Genomic DNA, 21,516 nt, shown 5'->3' on the forward strand with positions numbered 1-21,516 from the left:
AATTATGGGTGTTATACATAGATTTGAGTCTCCTAGTCATTGAATTGACTTTACTATTTCTTGGTGATTGCTGTTTTCTAAGTATAATTGTTAGAGTGGTATTTATGAATATAAATACATTAACTGTTGAGCTGTTCAAATTTGTTATTTATGAGGAACTCGGTCACTACTATGCTCATAATAAACAGACTGCTGAAGATGGCTGCTGTTTGGGCTGAGATTTTAAGGACTGCTTTGGTGGGAAGTTTGTGGTCATGTTTGGCATTTCATGTGTGTCATTTTGCTTATGGCTTTTATTGTTATCTTTCAGGGCCTATTTTATTTGGTGAGTGACAAATTATCACTTTGTGAATATATAAAACAAAACAAAACAAATATAGTGGTCCAGTAAAACATTGTTTCTGCCAAGTATTGCAGCATATGCTCAGGTTTGTTCCAACATTATGACAGTTTTATAACAGCAGACATGGACAGAAAGTTTCGAGTGGAGTGTACTCGGACATAGTATTATTGTGGAAGTCAAATCCCAAGGTTCAAGGTTCATTATTTGGTGGTTTCAATGTAAATTATCCTGTGGTTGGTTGGTGTGTCTGCTTCATGATTATCAGCAATGACCATTTATCTACCAAAAAGATGACTATGCCTTTGATGAAGAGATATGTTGTATTGGATTTGATTGGATTTCTGTAAGATCAACAATCGACGGTCGACGAATGTAATGACCGAAAATGGTCTTTACCCTTAAGCTTTTCTAAGAAGACTAAAAAAGCCATCCTCTCCGAGCTTGATGTAGCTGATTTTCTTTTCTAGTAGATTGTTCTAGTTGAGATAGAGAAATGTATTCCCAAGATGGAAAATTACACTTATCCTAGTTGAAAATAACATGATTGTGATCGGCCATAAACTCAATAAACAAAGGTGTTAGTTTAACTTTTTACTAGGTTTCCCAACAGGTGTTTACATTACTTAAATTGGATCAGGGACCATAAAAAAATCTGAATCAATTGGTGCTGCAAATAATGATCAAATGTGGTAACATGGTTTAACTAAGCTAGTAGCTTAGTGACATGTAAGAAATTACTTGGTGAATCATTGGTCATAGGCATTCTATTGAAGTATGTAGAAATTCTTTTTCCATAGTAAGCAAATCTAAATTACCAAGAGCTAAAGAAGCAGCAAATTACTTAGACAAATAAAAAGGTGTGAAGCCACCAATCTTGTAATTACATAAACATAATCCTTCATGTTAGAAAGTATTCGTCTCTTGCACCAGTACATCTCTAACCATAGTAGTATTAGCAACCACCAAATCAAGCCAAGTTGTAATTCCCTTAGACATTGATAGAAACAAAAGCATTGTCATCTTAGTGAGAATTATTAGATGGCTGGAATCTTACTCCGGGCAAGTACCTAGTGACAAATTCTCTTGCCAAAGTTTGAAGATCCCCATCCTCAAGTAGTAGTGGTGGTGGTGGTTCATCTGATGAGTTGATGAAGATACTTGATTCTAATGGTGTTGAGTGTGGTGGTGGCTGAGGAGGAGGATTAAAGTTCATGCCCATATTGTTAGAGGCATTTTGCAAGTCAGCATTTGATGATGCCAAGTGATCTAAGGATGATGATGAATGAAGAGTTGGTGGTGAAGCAGCAGCAGCAGCTATAGGGATGCGATGCATTGTAGCAAGACGGGCCTGAACATATGTTAATTCTGCTTGCAAGTTCACAACCTGATCCAACACAAATTCACTTGTAAAGTGTCACTTTTTCTTTTCTATTCAACCGGGTTCCAAGTTCCAACCCCGCCCAAAAATATGAGACCAAGAAAAAAAAAACTCATTTTTGTCCAAATCATAAAATACATTTTTACTACCTAAGTTATTTTTTAAGGTTTTTGAAGAATATCTACTCTCCAAGGTGATAACTAATTTCTTTGCTGTAGGCGGAATCTTTTGGTTGAGAGACTAATTAATGAATTATCAGACCACACCCATGCTTATTCTGAAAATATTCACTATTTCAATTACTAAGTTCCTTCCTCCCTTTGGGATTTTATCAGTAGCATCTTTAATTTATTGATGAGTATATATTCAAATAAAAACTGTTATTTGTACATTAAAATAGTCACTAAAGTCAGCCACCTAAAAATTTGATTTATTTTTAATATGTATTTTATATTAGTGGTAGACTTTAGTGACTAATTTTAGTATATACGTAGCATAATCCTATTTAAATAGGTCTCTAAAAACTTTTGGGTGGAATGTTTTGGTCTTTATTTTTTATTATTATATTAAGATTATTAAACTTTACAAAAATAAGATATATAGATATTTTTCTCATATTTTTTAAGACTTATTTGTTAATGTCAAAACAACGGATATAACTAAGATAAAAATTTATATATATCTTATTTTTGTAAAGTTTAGAGACCTAAATATAATAAAATTTTCTTAAAACAAAACGTCGAACACAAAATGTTTTAGAGATTTATTTAAGTATATATTCTTTGTTGATACACCTTATTAGAGAAAATTAACAATAATATCTTATAAAATTATGATTCAATACCCAAATCAGTAAGAAAAATTTCCCAAAGATGATTAACTAACGGACTTGGAAAGAGTTTCAATCTAATCATCAAACAGACCAATAGTCAAGAAATGTCAGAGATAAACAGATAGAGATCATGCCACTAATTAATTCACACATCATGTGCACGGAACCAAATATTGTCATGTTATTATTAATAATAACATGCATGCATGTGAAGAATATTTTGTTTCAGATGTTACATTTTGCATTGTTTACTTGCAGAAGAAAAAGGGAGAAGCATAATAATCAATCTTATCCAAGCAACTTTCCCTCTCTATACCCTTTTGCACGGTACAGTATATTATTTAGTGTCTACTATTCATTGTTGCTTATAATGTTTAAAAATTATATAAAAAATTTAAAATAAAATAATTATAAATATTTTGAAAAAGAAGGGACTACTACTACTATTAAATTCATATTTATATTTGGTAAATAAGCAATTGCATAGATAATGGAATTCTACCTAATTAAAGAAGCTAACTAATCCATTGGTGTATATCTGTCCAATAATTGCCCAGAAATGTGAAAAAAAAAATTCAATATGATGCAGTGTACTGCGTGCAATTGTTAACTTAATTATAATTTATACTAATAATAATTAACTTAATCACTATTCACTGTGGCACTATTAGCTGCATGCATGGATATGGAAAAGGTAAGGACAAAATTTTGACCACTCAATTATTGCATCTTAATGTTCAGATTATGATGATTGATGAATTCTTAACGATAAGGATTAATAAGTTTGGTTCTATAATCTATAGTATAATGTATATGATTAGGCAAACCTTATCCGTTAAGTATAAAGCAATGACCTTAATCCATAGCAGCCGATATACTTGAAAATGCTAGATTCTTGAAAATCGCATCAAGGTTTTCACTTTACCCCCATTCAAGAGATAATATTTTTTGCAACATATTTAAATTAGAACTCTACTATAATAATATATAGTTGAGAATTTTGTGTTCTTGAAAGACTTTATTTTAATAAAATAAAAAAAAAAAGAAAATTGACTTTGTTTTATTTATAGTTCAACTATTATTTTACTTTCACTATAATTTCTAATAATGTCTAAGGGACTGTTTCAATATATAGTTATTATTTATTACCTCTTCTTTTCTTTTTTTTTTCTTTTTTCTTTTTTAGTAATTAAAGATTGTCCTTAAAACACTCCACTATTCACCATTCATACTATTAAAATAGAGATCATCAACTTCACCATATTTTCATGTTCAATATTAAGGTTAAACTTTAATTAATAAATAAATAATTAAAGTGACATTTGAAATAGTCAATATCGGATTAATTTTATATTAAGTGACTATGTACAAATTTCACAGTTATGTGTGAGCAGCATAAAGTAAAAGGGTTGAAAGTCAAAACTAGAAATGATTTGAATATTTCTCGAGCTGCTAATAGTGTTGCTTGGTAGCTCCGGCAAGCAACTAATTATAGGCCTCCGTAGTCAGCCACACCCACTTGGCGGCTGCCACCACCACCCTCTCTCCCTTTAAATTATTATATATATTATAACATGCGTTTCATAAATTTTTCCATTGAAAATAAAACCTAATTTTCATAGCACATACTATATTTATATGTGGATTTCAGGTACCAAAATTAGAATTTTTTTAATTGATTTTTTTTAATATGAGTAGAATTTTTTTAATTGATTTTTTTAGCTAACATCAGTTAATTATTTTAAAATTATTTTGTCTATTTTAAATTCTAAATAATAAATCTTAAATAATAATTCAAATAAAGTTAATTTTTTTATACTTTTTCTTTTAATATTTAAGTCTTAATAATTATATGAATTAAAAACAACAATCAAGATATTAAAAACTTTACAAGCGATTTTTTAAATGAATTTAATTTTCTGTCTTCTAACTTGCTTATATATATAAGAATTAGCTTAAAAACAATGATTAGGAGAAATGATGTGATATAATATATGAATGATGGGGTTGGGCATGGGAATCAGAAAACCTAGCTACAAATATAGGGGTTCACCGTATAATTATGGGTTGCTTCCATGGAAAACATAACCAAAGCTGACAAACGTGTCAAAGTAAACAGTGAAAATTTTCATACTATAATATCCTAATTGGGAAGATCTTGACCTACGAGGAATGCAAAACAGTGGTACTTGTCAAAGGGACTACACTAAAGTGTACAGTACTTCACTTCACACCCTATTGGCGCATGTTAGCATGCCCACTCTCCAACTTCATTTTCTTTGTCTCTTGGACATTTACAATATTTTTTCCACAAATTCATCAAGTATTTTATAAACAATTTTAGTTATTAATTTATTAAAAATTTAATTATTTTATTATAATAAATTTAATTATTCTACTAGTTAATTATTTTGTTAATGAAATATATAAATAATATCTATAAATAATTAATTAAATATATACATGGAGAATTTTTTATATATATCAGGTGAATCAAAGACTTTTACTCGTGTTGCTTTATTTTAATTCTAATTTCATAATTTCTTATGTGAAGATAACATTATTATTAGATCAATTTAATCAATGAAAACTACTATATCATTTTAACTAAATGAAAATATCAAAATTAATGTTGTGATGAAGGGATGATCTGCTACATGGCATTAATATATACTCCACACATATTCTTCATCTCAAGTTTAAAAATGCTAAAGTTACAAATTAAAATAAATGGAATGATTATTAATATAGAGATTAGAGAAAGAGCTTTTTTAAGACTCTTAATTTCTTTCTTTTGTGAACTTTTAAACAAAGAGTGTGTAATAATATGATGAGGTATATAGTAGTGTTTAATTTCTTTGCACACATTCTATGTATGAAGCAAACTCTTCTCTTCACTATATACTTTTCCAGCATGTTATATATATTAATTTTGTAAGTTCATGAATTTTACAAGTTTCAACCTAAAACAATGAAATAAAAAAATTTCAATATAAGCAAAACCAAAACCCTTGTTAATTAGATTTCGCTTCTACACACATCATCATTCATCATATTCAAAATTATTTTAGGTAAACCCTAATAAAACTAGTAACAAGCTAAGTTTAAGAGTTAACTCGAGAATTGTACCTGTTGTTGAAGAGCAAAGATATGAGCAACACAACCATAAACAGGGTCTCTAACCCTAGAAAGAGCCTCATAAGAAAGAGTGAGAACAGCATCAAGCCTCTTATGTGGAGGGATCCTCATGAGAAGCTTAGATGCATTGCTTGCACCAAAAACCTTATGCACCGCAGCAAAGTGTGAAGTTCCTTGCTCTGAGTCAAAGTATGGTGCAAATATGCATCCCTTCACACACTTCCTTCTCAAGAACTTGCAAGCTCCACAAGGCCCACCTCTTTGTTGATTATTTTCATCACTACCACCACAATCCATCTTATCAATGATGATCAATCTTCAAAGCAAAGAGGCCTTTAATATTTCTATCAAATTTTGTGGGTTATAATATATAGTGAAAGAGATGGATAGATAGACGATAGATAGATGAGTTTTTGTTTGTTTGTTAGTTACTTGTTCGCTTGATTTTGATGTGTGGAGAGAAGAAGAAGAATGAGAAGAATAAGTGGAAGCTTTTGGTGGTGGGTCATCACACATCACTGTTGGAATACGGAAATATTTAGTCATAAAAAAATTAACAAAAATAATTAGAATTTATTTTATTTAATATTTATTAATTATTTAATATTTAATATTTATTTTATTTAATTAGCTTATCAATTTTTTTAAAGTTAAAAGTGAGATTCGAATTTTTGACTTTTAAGTGAACAAATAAAGATTATGTCATTTGAACTATAGTTTATTGACAATTAATTAATTATTTGTGTAGTTTTACGTGTGGATATAAAAAAAATATAATAAAATAATAAAAAATAAAAATAACGAGAAAAGATTATAATTTTATTTATTTTTTATTTTTAGATTAGCAAATAGTTGAACAGTTTATGTGTTTTAAAGTAGAGATATTTTATTTAATTTATTTGTTTGTTTAAACATCATATATATGTACAACATAATTGAAAACGTGGTCAACACATATAAAAACTGAAAAATAGAAATTATTTTTGTACTTATATCCGAGTTGTCTCGCAACAATCAAACATGTTTTATATTTTTTTCAGTCTATGTTTTTCTACCCAATCACCAGCTCAATGTTATTTTTGGCTTTAGTGGGTTTTTTTTAAAAAAATATTTATAATTTTTCCTTGATATAAAGTGTATGAATGTTTGGTTGCTTGGTTTATTAGTGTAATAAATAATATATAGTGCGTGGGTTGAAGGGAGGGTTTAGTGAATTTGGTTCAAAGGTTGAAACTTTAAAGCCACGCAATATAGTGAAATTAGAGAGAAGAAATGAAAAATAATAATTATAAGAGAAGTGGAAGGAAGAGAAGGGAAGGGTTGCGTGAAGCAAAGAGATTAAGAGAGTGTGTAATGTGTATATTTTGTGTAATGTGTATGGTGAGTTAGTAGGTGACACTGCCACAACATCAGCTTCCAACCGCCGCATTGGAAGTCACGTGCCACCACCCCTACTCCCACGTGGGACAACATCCTATTCCTATATACTATAAATCTGATTTTTTTATTTTATAATATTTTTTAATGTATTTTTTAAAAATTTATTTAAAAAGTGTATGATTAGAAATCTTAAAAAAAAATAAGTATTTATTTAAAAAAATTAATTATTCTATGATACAAGTGAAATTTTACAAAGATAAAAGTAGAATAACAATACTATCCGTATTTGTAGGTATTTAAAATGTTTTAACTCGATTAGAACAATCAATAATTTATCCATAATGATAGAATTAATATTGAGTATCAATCAATTTTATCTGTTTAATTCATAATTTTAATACATAATATATGTGCATGTTAGTATATTTTTACATATATATAATAAGTGAGTTGAAATTCGAATCCAATTTCATTTCTTTTGCATAAATACTTTATGTGATCGAGAGTAATTTAATCTGTTGACAATACATTAATAATATTTAAAATTATAAAATATAAAATAATTAAATATTATATTTGTGTGAAAAAAATTTTGTGTTTTATAGATATATAGGATCAAGTTTAGAGATTTAAGATGTGTATATATATGAATTAAATTGAAAGATTTAAACTTGTGTGTTGAGTTATGGGAGAATTTAAATTCTATTATATCTTACTTATTGTCACTTTTAAATACAAGTTAAATTTTAATATTATCGTTATTATTTAAAGTTTTTTTTGGGTAAATTATGGTTTTTTATAAGTTTATTAGATATTGTTTAGCAACTTATTTATGACAAAAATATAAAAATAAAACATAATATTTTAAAATAAATAAAAAATAAAATAGAAAAAATAGTTTATCTTTAAGTTAAAATGATCTAATTGATATCTTTATATCTATTACAATTTAAATATTTAATTTTTTAGGATATTTCTTGAATTTTTTACTCAAGTTTCATTAACTAGTTATTCGGTTAAATATTTTACTAACCTAACATATTTTGCCACATCACTATTTAATGTCCTACATCAATAATTAACGAAGAAAATTAATGATAGAAATGAAAATAGAAACTTTCTAAATCTTGTTTGGCTAAAACCCAAAGAAAAAGTTTATAAAGTTGAGAATTTTATTTAAGCCTTTCGCATATATATATATTCTAACAATAATTTTTGTGGCAGTTGGTTCCGTCACAATATGAAGACATATGTATCTATTACTTTACAAATTGCGCCTGAAATTCTCAGCTGTCACCTCTTCCATTTTGGTTTGATGTTCCTCAAAATTGACACAAAAGAGAAGAGTTGAGAAGAGAAGATTGACGGAAGAAAGAAAGAAAACACTATTGTTGCACTGTGTTTCTGATCTTTCTCTCTATGCTTTCTTTCATTTCATCGTACAGATTTATATTCAGAGGACCATTACCATATCCTTCAATTCCTTCATCAATTGCTTCTTTTTGTTCCGTACTATCTTACAATTCGTTAGGACCATTACAATTGCATTGTGTTTTACTCTGCCTCTTATAATTATTACTTTCTTTTTTTTTTTGTTATGGTTTCTTCTTGTCGCCATAAGTAGTGTGCCATATATTGTAGAATTTCGGATATAGAGTAATTATTTGAATATTTTTAGAACTTCTGTATTTGTCTTCAAGTAAAGATAGATTAATATTTTTCGTGATATTATTACTTTTTTTTAAAGTTTAAGTGGACGGATTGAAAAATTACATATAAATAATTATATCTCTAATATATTCTTTTACGCAAGAATTTTTTATGTGAATTTTTTTATAGTATCTAAATGATTTATAAATATGAGACATTTCGCTAATTTTTACTTTTTAGGGTACAAAATGTTCGAAAGTTCTAACTCATCATCATAATATCTTTTTATTATAAATAAAAAAGTTTTGAATTATTAATCTTTTATGTTATCAAAAAAAATTATTAAAATTTTTACTCATTTAAGGATTAAAAATAATTAAAATTTCAATCATTAATTACTTTTAATGGTATTTTAATTCCAAACTAATTAATCCTTTTATATCTTTTTAAAAGAAGTAAATGGTTAACTGTGAACTATGATGGACTTTAATTTTTTTATTAATAAAAATTTGTTATAAAATTATTTTTTTAAAATTTAAACTGATTAAAAAAGATACATAAATAATTATATTTTTAATATTCTCTCATGCAAGAGTCTATTTTTTGGTTTTTCATAAATTTTTTTTATCTTATATTATTTTTTTAGAAAATAATAAAAATCAAATTTTATATTTTTCATTATAAAAATTTAAATTAATAAAAAATATATAAATAATTATATCCCTAATAGAATTAAACCTTGGTGAAAGACGAAATGAGCTACTATCATGTCACACCTCATAGTTAACCTAGCTTAATTTCTAGTTCCACTTATAGAATTAAAGGTGAGAGATCATATTTTATTCTCTCAACTGAAAATAAAAATGGAGAGAATCCATTTCCATTTAATTACCTTTTTTGGGGGAAAGCATTTTTCTAAATTGCTTAGTTATATCCCGCTAATTAACCATTTTATCGCCTTTGGGCCATAGATTCTTCAATTAATTTGGACTTGGGTTTTGCAATACCTTAATGCCACCAAATGATATAAAACCTTTCAACCAAGGACAAATAAAAGAATGATAGTATAGATAGGTATTAAAGCATATATATGTGCATCAAAATTCAAAATTTAAAAATTATTTATATTTAGTATTTAATTTTAATATACCAATAATTTAAATATTTCATTTTACTATTATCCAATTATAAATGATCAAATAGTAGTCTATTAGCGTATCTTTAGATTAAACTCTATGAAGATAGTTATTATATTAATTAATTTTGTAATGAAGAGTTTCATATATAAATATATACATAATAACTACTTGCTTTGCTTGCTTATCCTAATTTTTGGAAAGTATTTTGTTAACAATTCTGCTAGATACTCAATAAGGATTTAGTCAATAATAAATTAATAAATATTTTTAAATTATATTTTATATTAATTGATTATTATTAATTAGTAATTATTTAATTTTTACTTTTTAAAATATAAAATTAATTATTATTAATTATAGTTATTTAAAATTGACTAAATAAGAGTTATTTACCTATATTTTTTTTAATCATCTGTGCAACATTAATAATAATCAAGTCTTACCATTAAAAAAAAGTATATGAAATGTGTAAAGAAAAAAAGTTTATAAATTGTGCTTTTTAATTTTGATGTTGGACATTCAATTGTGTTTTTTATAAATGTTAAAATTTGATGTATGTTTTTTTAAGTGAACTACAAATTTGAATATCAGATTTGTTACTTTTGATTTTAAGTTTTTTAAACATATAAAAATGAGGCTGATACTTTTTATTTTTTATATTAATTTTTTTAAATATACAAACTTAACTTTTAAATTTATATTTTAGTATTATTTTTTAAAAAAAATGCTAATTGACCCTTTCAATTTATTTTATAGTAAAATAAAAAGTTTACTTCAACACAAATTAGAATATCTAATTCGTGCACTATAAAATCTGAGAGTAAGATTTTTTTACAAATGCTATTATTCTTCAAATTTGAGAGTTTAATTTATTAAAAAAAATTAAAATTTATATTAGAAAAAAATAACTAATTAACTATCATACTAAATTACACACAATCTTCTTTTATTTTTTAAAAAATTAGCCTATACATTGATGTTTAATTTCTCCACCTATTAAAAATAAGATAAAAGAGATAAAACTCCATGATTGAAGACCAACATTCAAAAGATGACAGATTTCGTGTAGAAAAGTAAAACACATGTCCATGCATACTAATAATATATAATTTATTTGCTCTTAATGTCTAAAAATAGTTTAAAGGATATAAAAGTAAGATTAATGGAAAAGATATATAGAAACATATGGATATATGAGAGGTGAAAGGAGGAGAGAAAGTATGAAGTAAAAGGCCATACCGAGGAGGAGTGATGAGAGGAAAAAGACTAAATGTGTGTAAAGTGATGAAGTGATTGGGAAGCACAAAAAATCATGCTTCTTTGTGATGTGATTACAACACATCAAATAAGTAGTCACAACAACACAACATGCACACTTCAAAGGACCCACCAATTGTGTGTGTGATTGTGGCGTACGTTGTGTGTCATCATATGGTATTTTAACCATACCTACAACTATATAGAAGGAATAATGGAAAGGCCTAACAAGTTTTATGTGTATGGGTAACCCATATGTATACAGTTTTCTTTTCTTTTTTTTTTCAAATAAACAAAGGATAATTATACAACATATACGAAAAGAAGAGAGAGATATGGTGTATGGCAATTTTTACTTGTTTGATTAGATTATAGGATAAAGTATTATTTTAATCCTATCATTTGACTAAAATTTTAATTTTAATTTTATTTTAAATATTTAATTTAATTTTATTTTAGTTTTTTAATTAAAATTAATTTTTTTTATTTTTTATTATGATTTTCTTTTTAGATAATAACAAAAGGCGTAATTATAGTGATTATAGTAGTCGCTATAATGATTTAAGAGTGAAAATGCCAGAAAACTTTATTAAAATAAAATAATAGCAAAAGAAAATAACATGTTTGAAAGAAAAAGTTTTAATATTAATTTTGCTCAAATGACAAAAATAAAAGGAAATAAAATATTTTTGGGAGAAAACAAAGACATTTTAAATTTAATAAAAATTATTAGAGACTAAAATTAGTATTTAATTAAAATCAAAGACATTTTAATTAAGGACCTAAAATTAGTATTTAATCAAAACATTAGAGACTAAGATAATATCTATTTATATTTATTTAACTTTTTTTACTATTAAAAATAATAAATATTTCATATACACATCACCTAAAATATGCAAATTATATTTACTAATTTATCTTTATATAAAATATAAATTTAATTTATAAAATTTAAATCTCATTCAATAATAAATAAATCGTAAACAAATGCAATATTTGGCATATAATTAATATATGCAAATAACACTTTTAGTTTTAGGGTTAGAATAGGAGCACATCACATGCACTTGAAAAAGGAAGTTAGCAAGGAACATGATGAATGTACATGAGTAATCTTCAGATTGTGCTTTATGTCAAATCCATATATCAAAGAGAAAATGGATATAATTGTTTTGCTATGTGGGGGTCTGGTATGTTTCATACTTTCATATTTCGTTGCCATTCTATCACAATGAAATGGGAATGTTTGTGTCTCTCACAACAATTCTGAATCTACATGTCATGCTTCACAAGGTAAGTGTGGTAACTTCATTTTCTTTATTTTAATATTCATTGGTTGACATCAAATAAACTTGAAAACATCGAATAATCTATTAGGGTTTTTAGGGCAATAATGAATGAGCAAGTTATTATACATACCTTTTTGTAACAGTCTGATTTTGGTAACTTTGATTATTTAGTATTCAATTTCGTTCGATGAGTTACATAACAAGCTCATTGATATTAGTATCTAATGCCTTAGCTTATATTTAGAAAAGCAAGAGAATAAAAATTTATTTAAAATGCATTTAAAGTGTTTGATTTTTTTTTAATTTCTCCCAATATCTCTCGACGTATGACAAGATAACGACAATCTATTATAATAGATTTAAGTTTTATTTAAGAGTTTGTCTCTAACCAATATATTTGTAGTTTGGTACTTAGAAGAGTGAGATTCGAACTCCCAACACTTAATTAAACGGACGAGTGAAGAACTAAACCACTTGATCAACTCAGATTAATTATTAACAGTGATTGAGGATGCACATCAAAAGAGCTTAATGAAAATTAAGGTAGAGATTATTAATAAATTAGCTTTAATTTCTTTTTAAGTGAGATTGGAGTATTTCTTTTTGGAATAAAGCTAAGTTTAGGGATCATTTAACAAGAGCTGAGCTCTGATTCTTCTTTCGCTGACCCTAACAAACAGACGTCAGAGGAGGACGATCTAGTGTCAAGAAGTATTAAGAAAGTCAAAATGAATAAAGAGAAATTGGCTCAATGAATATGAAAGGTATTGTAAAAGAGAATGGTGATTCCGATCAAAAGAAGACCTGCAATAATGAGAGTCAAGAAGAGAAACAAGATGGCCAGGAAAAAGACAAGATGCCAAGGAGATCTTATCGTGATATGGTGGTGGCAAATGGATTTAAGAAACTGAATCTATAAGAAATAGTCGAAATGATATTAGAAGATTATATTCCGGAGGATCTGGATATGGAGGCATTGATAGAGGATCAAGCTCCCTTCAATCCTTATCCTATGATTGAGGTATCTCTCGAGGAGTATGATGAGTGGTGTAGGCCGTGGAAATTCTCTTTGTTGTAAAGCCGTTGGAAAAATCTTTTAATCTTCAAGCTCTAGATAGGTGAGTTCAGAGAAGATGGGTGAAAAAGGGATCTATAAGAGTGATGAATCGGGCTGAAAATTTCTTTCTTGTAAAGTTTACCAATCCTGATGACTTTTCCCATGCTTTGTTCGAAGGCTCGTAGATGATAATGGATCACTATCTATTGGTACAAAGATGGAGACTTCTGTTTCTACCACAAGAGATAGATGTTCAGAAAGTGGCAATATGGATTAGAATACCTAACTTACTAGTTGAACTCTACAACAAGGTCTTTCTATGAAAAGTGGGTAGAGCTATTGGCACCACGCTAAAAGTAGATGAGGTGACCTTTATTCATTCTCATGGAAAATTTGCGAGAATTTGTGTGGAGATTAACCTAAGAAAAAAGCTGATTCTAACTATTTCAGCACTTGAGAAAGAGTTTAACATTTTCTATGAAGGTTTACATTAAATTTGTGTTAACTGTGACTGATAGGGACATAGAATAGAAAACTGCAGTGAGAAGACGTTAAGCATCATCACTAACACAGCCTGGGGGGCGGTAGACGCCGGAGCCCTGAACAGTGGGGAGGGCATCAACAAGCGGGAGAATAATTTGAAATTGCAAGATCTGCAAAAGAACCAAAAAGAAAAAGATAAGATTATGGCAGAAGATCAGGGAAGCAAATCAAATGCACCAAAGGAATCGCAACAAAATAGACAAGACTTTCATAACGAGAATGCAAATTAGGAAAGCATTAAAGACCCAAAAGGAGACAATTTTTTTGGCCCTTGGATGATTGCAAGAAGGAATCAAAGGAAGGGATCAGAAAACCCAAATCAAATGCTTTGCAAAAGGAAAATAAGGAAGATGTGCAAAAATCAAGGTTCCATGTTTTAGCGGAGAAAAATCAAGAAAAGATTGAAAAAATGAAAGACCAAGCCTCTCACATGGCTGAAATTACTTAGGAGAACATGGATGCTAGGAATTTGTAGAAAGAATATAGCGAAATCATAACTATCAAATATGTGCCCACCAATGGAAAGAACTACATATCACATAAAAACACACAGAAGCAAATGAAGCACATTTTTCGATCATCAAAGGAAAGCATACTGAAATCAGTAAGAAGATATTACAGAGTTCTAAGCATAGCAAATAGACCAACCAGCATAAAAAAATCATACAAAGTATCCCAATAAATTAAGACAACATCAAGCAACAACAAGAAAACTAGAAGGAAATAGAAAAGAAGCACCAAGATTATTGGAGGCAATTTTCATACCTCAACAATCAAATTGCTAAAGAAAATAGTGCCCTATCTATCCAGATTGGGGATAATGTAGATAACATTACAAAGAATCTCATTGCTTAGAATCATGGGAAAGGGAACAATATTGATATGAAGAAAGGGGAAGCTAATAAGCGCCCTGACCCAGGAGAGGCCAGCGCTAAACCAGACCTGAAGAATACTATGGTTGAACCAGGGAGTCAGCTGGAGGAAGTCGCTACCCAAAGCCTAATTATAATGGTGCAGTCCACAAATAGCAAGCCGAATATGGCAGAATGTTTCTGATGTGGACAAGGAGACTATTTTTCTTTATCATCTTTCTGTTTATCATGAATACTTTAATCTGAAATTGTAGGAAAAATTCTCTAATGGATTCTCTTTTATTATTAAAGATCTTATTTCTCGTTACAATCTTAAGTTATGTGTTTTACTTGAAACTCATGTTTTAGGAGCTAAAGTTGAGGGAATTATTTGCAAACTTGGTTTTGATTCTTGGTGTATAAGTGAAGCGAAAGGTTTTTCAGGTGGAATTTGGTGTATTCAGAATAAGAAAGAATGGAATATTGGACTTTTGAAAGTTCAAAGATAACTTGTTCACATGAAAGTTAGAGATAGTGATAACCATACTTGGTATTTTACTTGCATATATGGTAGTCCGTAACTAGATATCCACAGTAGCCTATGGAATGATCTTGAAACTGTTACAGCAACCACACAAGGTCCTTGGTGATTCGGAGGAGATTTTAATTCTATTATCTCTTTGTAGAAAGCGGGGGACAGTTTCAACCTCTCTCAGGACTTGAACAGATTTCAAGAATGTATTTAAAATTGTAGAATCAGAAACCTAGGATTTGCAGGTCTTCCTTTTACATGGCAACAAAACAGGATAAAATGAAGGCTTGACCGTTTTCTATGTAATTTGGAGTTCAGTGACCATTTTTCAATTGTAGGGGTGAAGCACCTCCTAAAGTTGAAGTTGGACCACCTTCCCATTCTTCTAAACTGTAATTTGATAGAGGTTAATAAAAAGAAAAGACCGTTCAAGCTCCTGATACCTTGAATTTTTCATGAGAACTACAATAATTTGATGAAGAATAATTGGTGCAAGCAAGGAAAACTTGTTAACAATATTAATACTTTTATTGAGAAGGCTACAGTTTGGAATAAAGAAGTTTTCGGGCATATTTTAAGAAAAAATAGAAAATTCTTCTCAAGTTAGAGGGTATCAACCGAAATCTCTCTTTCAATGACAATGTTCTTGGAAAAACTCCAAAAAGATCTTTGGAAGGAGTACAAGACGATTATTGTGCAGGAAGAAAGTTATTGGATGCAGATGTTACGTTGCAAAGTCATTAACTTTAGAGATAAGAACACCAAGTATTTTCATTAAAAAGCAAATGGCGGAAGAAGGAGGAATTATGTCACGTCCTTAAAAAATAATGAGGACAGATGGGTTGATGATGTAAATGAGTTGAAAGAGCTCAGTGTATCCTTTTTTAAATTTATGCACCTCTCTATTACTCTTCTCCTTTATTTGTTTTCTCCATTACAGGTAAGTTTCCTAGAATGGCCGAGGAGGATATGACCAGCTCAGTAGAAATATCACGCAAGAGGAAATTAAGCATGCAGTGTTTAGCACAGAAGCTGGAAAGCACACGGTAATGATGGTCTCCCAGCGAAATTTTATCAACACTCCTGGGATATCGTAACTGATTCACTAGTCAACTGGGTGCAAAGAATTTTTAGGGATCTTGAGAACATTGTGACAGTCAATCAGACTTTGATTTCTATCACCCCAAAAGTCTATTCTCCGGAGAACTTTGGACAATTCAGACCTATAAATTTGTGTAAGGTATGCTACATACAAGATTGTGACTAAAATTATTGCAGAGATATTCAAACCCAATTTAAAGATGATTGTTTCAAACACCCAAGCCAGCTTCATCTATCCCTGTTAGAATTAGTGCAGACAACATCCTAGTGGTATTCCAGAGAATATGATCAAAATTATCAATTTTTGCATCTCTCCCACCTCTATGAGTTTACTTTAGAACGGGTTGTCGTCAGAAACTTTCAAGCTAGAAAAAGGAATTAGGCAGGGAGATCTTTTATCGCCATATCTTTTTGTTTTATGCATTGAAAAGCTTTTTCAATTAATTGATTGTTAATAGAAGATAAAAAATCGAAGCCTATTAAATTATCTAGGAATGAACCTCACTTGTCTCATCTTTGTTTTGTAGATGATCTTGTCCTTTTTGCAGAGGCGGATGCAAGCCAGGTCCAAGTGATAAAGGGAGCGCTTGAAGCTTTTTGCAAGCCATCTGGTCAAAAAGTTAGCTTAAGTAAGTCCTGCGTGTTTTTCTCTAAGAATGTTAATCATAGAGACCTGGGCATCCCCTGACCTGCAACCTAGTAAAGTATCTTGAGGTGCCTCTCTCTCATCTATGAGAAGTACGAGAGACAATACTTTTAGCCAATTCTAGACAAAATGCAAGCAAAGTTGTCCAACTGAAACATGAAGACGCTTTCACTAGCGGCAAGATGCACCCTCGTTCAATCAGTTCTTTCCTCCATCCCAAGTTATACTATGCATATCATCAAGATTCATAAAAATATTTGTAATCAAATTGATAAGGTTTGTAAAGATTTTCTTTGGGAGACTAATCCAGAAGAGAGGAAGGTACATCTTATCAATTGGGACACTATTTGCAAGCCTAAAGATATCGGTGGGCTGGGATTACGCAAGGCACAAGAATCCAACAACCTCTTCCTCATGAAGTTGGCATGGGGGCTGGTATATAACAAAGAAGCTTTATGGGTGAAGGTCATGAAAATCAAATACAGATGTGGAGACAGTCCCATTCCCAAAATGATTAAGAAGACGAACTGCTCAAATGCTTGGACGGAGATTATTAAAGTTTGGCATCCGTTTCAGCAGAACTTCATCTGAAAAATTGGAGATGGCAAAAGAATAAAGATTTGAAATGATCATTGGATCCCAGGAATATCTAATCTAAGCGAGCTCTCGTTAATTCAGATCAGTGCTGACAAAGAGAATGAGACCTTAGGGAGCTACGTTACTGCTGAAGGAGATTGGGATTGGGATAAGTTATCCAGCTTGTCCCAGAGAAGGTAATAGATCTAATTCAGACTCTAAAAGCCCCATACTGAAATATAGGACAAGAATTAATAAGTTGGCTTCCAAATTATCAAGGCAGATTTCCAATCAAATCAGCATATAAAACATACTATGTGAAAGACAATAATCAAGAACATAATTTCAAATTGTGCTGGCAGCTAAGAGCTCCTCAAAGATTAAAAGTATTCTCATGGCTTATCAGTCACAATGCACTTATAACAAATGCTAAAAAAGGAAGAGTAGGAGACTTACCGGTTATAGTCCCAAATGTCCAAATATTGAAGAGAGTTTGCTCTATGGATTGAGAGATTGTCCTTTTGCCCAAAACAATTGGAATAGCAACTCAATCAGAAACCTTCAGGACTCCTTTTTTAGTCAAAATCTTCAAATTTGACTCAAAGAAAACTTGAACAAGGACTCTCACACTAATTGTGGGACCATGACCCACTTTTTTCATCACAACCTGCAACATTATCTGGAGAAAGTGTAATGAGTTAATCTTTAAAAGAGAGATCACCCCTATCCAGCAAGTTATAACGAAAGTAAAAGGAGTAGCAAAGAATTACAATTACGTTCTTGAACTTACCGAACGAAGCATCAAGGAGCTTAGACTAGTAACGTCAGTTCTGGTAGGGTGAAAACTGCCAGAAGAAGGTTGGAACATGATCAACATGGATGGGTCAGTACTTCAAGTCTCTAATTTGGGTACCTGTGGAGGAATCACCAGGAACTCAGATGGCATGGTGTTGGCTGGGTTTATGATGAATAAAAGAAAAGTGATAATTACAGAATCTGAGTTATGGCAATTTACCTAGGGCTAAAGATTGCAAGCGACATGGGCCTTCACCGAATTAAGCTTGAAACTGATTCCACTTGCGCGGTTAGGTTGCTGCAAAATACTTCTCCCCTTATTCATGGCAGCATCTCTCTATCATTTGAGCAGTAAAGGAGTTTCAAGCTAGATCCTGGAAAGTTCAACATCAGCCATACGTTGAGAAAAGCAAATTTCAATGTCGACGCCTTGACAAAGCATGCGCATGGTCTCCCGGCGGGTCTCCATCTCTTTTTAGACCCTCATATGTTCTTGTTGTTGTTCCTAAAAGCAGATAAGAGAAATGTTTTATTTATTAGAGTTTTAAGAGGACAAATTTTTCTTGTGTTTTTGCGTCATTCTTTCACTATCAAATAAATAATTAAATAAATAAAAAAACTAAGTCCAAGTAAATTTATTATTAATAATTTTAGATATATAATTATAATATACTTTTACTTATTAATTTAAACTTCTAAAATAAGTAATTTTATGATAAGATATTAGAACTTGTATAGTCAAAAAGTATAAAATTTAATTCTTTTACCCAAAAAAATTTAACATAAAATAAATTAAAAAGTCTAGAAAAAATTAACGAAATTCTAAAATTAAAAAACACTTTTACATAAAAAAATATATATAAGAAATATAACTATTTAGATAATTAATTTAAAATTTAAAATATATAATTTTATGACATATATATATATATATATATATATATATATATATATATATAGTTACATTGATTATGTGATTATGATGTCTTTATAATTTTAACATTAAAATTAAAATAATGTTTTTTAATTTAACAGTGTTTTAAATTTTAATTTTTCGAATTTTAATTTAGAGGGGAATGCACTAGCTATATATGTGCACAGAGTAGGAATGGTAACAGAAAAATTTAGAGGTTGGGTCATGAAATGTTACATCAAATAAATGAGAGAGTATGGTGAGTGATATGAGAATTTTTCATAACTTGGTTCAAACTCAAAGTATACAACTATATATAGGAGTACCATACCTTTTGGTATACTGCATAAATACATAATAATCACCAAAACTACAAGTCACTAACCACATAAAGTGACTTAATTTTAAATTCACCTTGCTACGATTTTTAAACCAATTTTAATATTCTTCCTATATATTTGATTTTATTTATTTATTTATTTATCTTGGAAGAACATGCATGATATGAAGACTCATTTGGTAATTGGTATATAGCTTCTCTCATCAAAAGGGAGATGAGATTGCTTCTTCAGTATTGGATTCTGTATTTCATGTTTGATGAAAACTTTTTTCACTTTTCTTTTGGGTCCTGATTTGATTGGAAGTTATTGTAATTGAAATGTCATATATTGGTCTTTTAGGTATAAAGGGAATTTCATTAAACTATCGGATATAAATTAGTGTTATTATAATGTTAAAACCTTTCAAATAATTCTTGGATCCTTGACTATTGACATAGAATCCCAATATTGGTAGTACCTAATTTCTTGAATATGATGCTTATTTGAATGCATAATCGGAATCTGAAGCAAACTCATTATACAACTCAACTGCTACTATTAAGTCCATAACTTATATTAGCTACTTCTTTGGATTATATCTATACTAAACAATTAATTTAAAGGAGTTTAAAATTATTTTATTTTATAATTTTAATTATTATTTATTTTAATTTATATTTTTTAATTATTTTTAGAATAATTAAATAATATGAGATGTAATAAATATATAATTATAAATATTACATACATGCATAAAATTATAAATGTTAAGTTAAATAAAGTAATTTTAGATTATTGGCTTCTTAATATTACTGTACGACGACGAAATAACTCGTTTCACAGTGAAATCAAGGTTGACTTGATTCTAATAATTTTAGTTAATTTTTAAAAAAATATTATTTGTTTTTTAATAAAATTGCATTTTTTTTATTATGAAAAGCTTGAATATAATGGTGGAAGCTATGCCTTTACAAAAACATTGTAAATGATGATTCATGGCATGCCACCAAAAGGAAGTAATATATGACTTGCTTTTGTAGTGAAAAGTTTCACAACTAATAAACAAATATATACCTTAAAGTGATCTTAATAATTACTTTAGTTTGGCTCAAGAAAATAATCTAAACTTCAAAAGAAATAGAAAATATCATCAAAATCTTTTCCCGCCTGAAAAAGTCCTTTTTGGTCAAATATTGATCAGTGTTATTATTGCAACTGTTAATAATTAAAAGTATCCCTTATTATAAGGAAATTAAAGGTGCCATGTCCATGTATGATTGTTTACTTTTACAACAAATTAAACACAACATGAATGCTTCATTCACAAGAAAATAATAGCTCAACATAAAATGGCTCTTGCATGCAATAGAAGCATAACTACTGCATATTATTTATGTACAATAAAACAAGATGGTTTATTTGAAATTATTTAAAAAGAAAAGATATAATAAAATATAGCCATAGATTTATAGATTTTTTGACTAACCTGAATTAATAAATTAAATGATATATAAAAGTGATTTTTTTGATGTCATGATTGATCTGGTGCAGGCCCATTATTTGACCCATTTTAATTAATTTCAAGTTCCTTTTTCTTCACCTATAGTTTCTTAGGCACATTAATTAAATGTACTTAGCAGCTAATTTGCCGCATGTTCAGGTGACATCCTGTAGTTCAAAACATGATTATTCAAACTGAAATTCCTGTATGTAAGTAATCATAATCAATTTGCATTAATTTTTTTTAATCATCCCCAGGTGTTGACCGCACGA

The 21,516-nt window shown here is 29.1% G+C and overlaps 1 protein-coding gene and 1 long non-coding RNA gene across 2 annotated transcripts; both read right to left on the reverse strand.

Annotated features, from left to right (window-relative positions):
* Window positions 1-408: 408 nt before the first annotated feature.
* On the reverse strand, window positions 409-6,187 carry LOC112753623 (LOB domain-containing protein 19-like). Its single transcript, XM_025801626.2, has 2 exons — window positions 5,683-6,187; window positions 409-1,727 (listed from the first exon to the last, which is right to left on the reverse strand). Exons 1-2 carry the CDS (start codon window positions 5,986-5,988, stop codon window positions 1,365-1,367), a joined length of 669 nt encoding a protein of 222 aa, XP_025657411.1. The 5' UTR covers window positions 5,989-6,187; the 3' UTR covers window positions 409-1,364.
* A 7,630-nt stretch (window positions 6,188-13,817) lies between these two features.
* On the reverse strand, window positions 13,818-19,088 carry LOC112753655 (uncharacterized). Its single transcript, XR_003178034.3, has 4 exons — window positions 18,731-19,088; window positions 18,506-18,628; window positions 18,172-18,394; window positions 13,818-14,119 (listed from the first exon to the last, which is right to left on the reverse strand). It is a non-coding gene; the product is annotated as an uncharacterized lncRNA (long non-coding RNA).
* Between the last annotated feature and the right edge of the window lie 2,428 nt (window positions 19,089-21,516).

This window comes from Arachis hypogaea, chromosome 2 (assembly GCF_003086295.3).
Source record: "Arachis hypogaea cultivar Tifrunner chromosome 2, arahy.Tifrunner.gnm2.J5K5, whole genome shotgun sequence".
NCBI classification, from domain to species: Eukaryota; Viridiplantae; Streptophyta; class Magnoliopsida; order Fabales; family Fabaceae; genus Arachis; species Arachis hypogaea.

Excerpts from the sequence above, each read along its gene's own strand:
- LOC112753623 (XM_025801626.2), bottom strand. The coding sequence starts at position 5,988 with ATGGATTGTGGTGGTAGTGATGAAAATAATCAACAAAGAGGTGGGCCT. Across the intron at positions 1,728-5,682 it reads TCTTTGCTCTTCAACAACAG|GTTGTGAACTTGCAAGCAGA; the intron begins GTACAATTCTCG and ends GTGTTGGATCAG.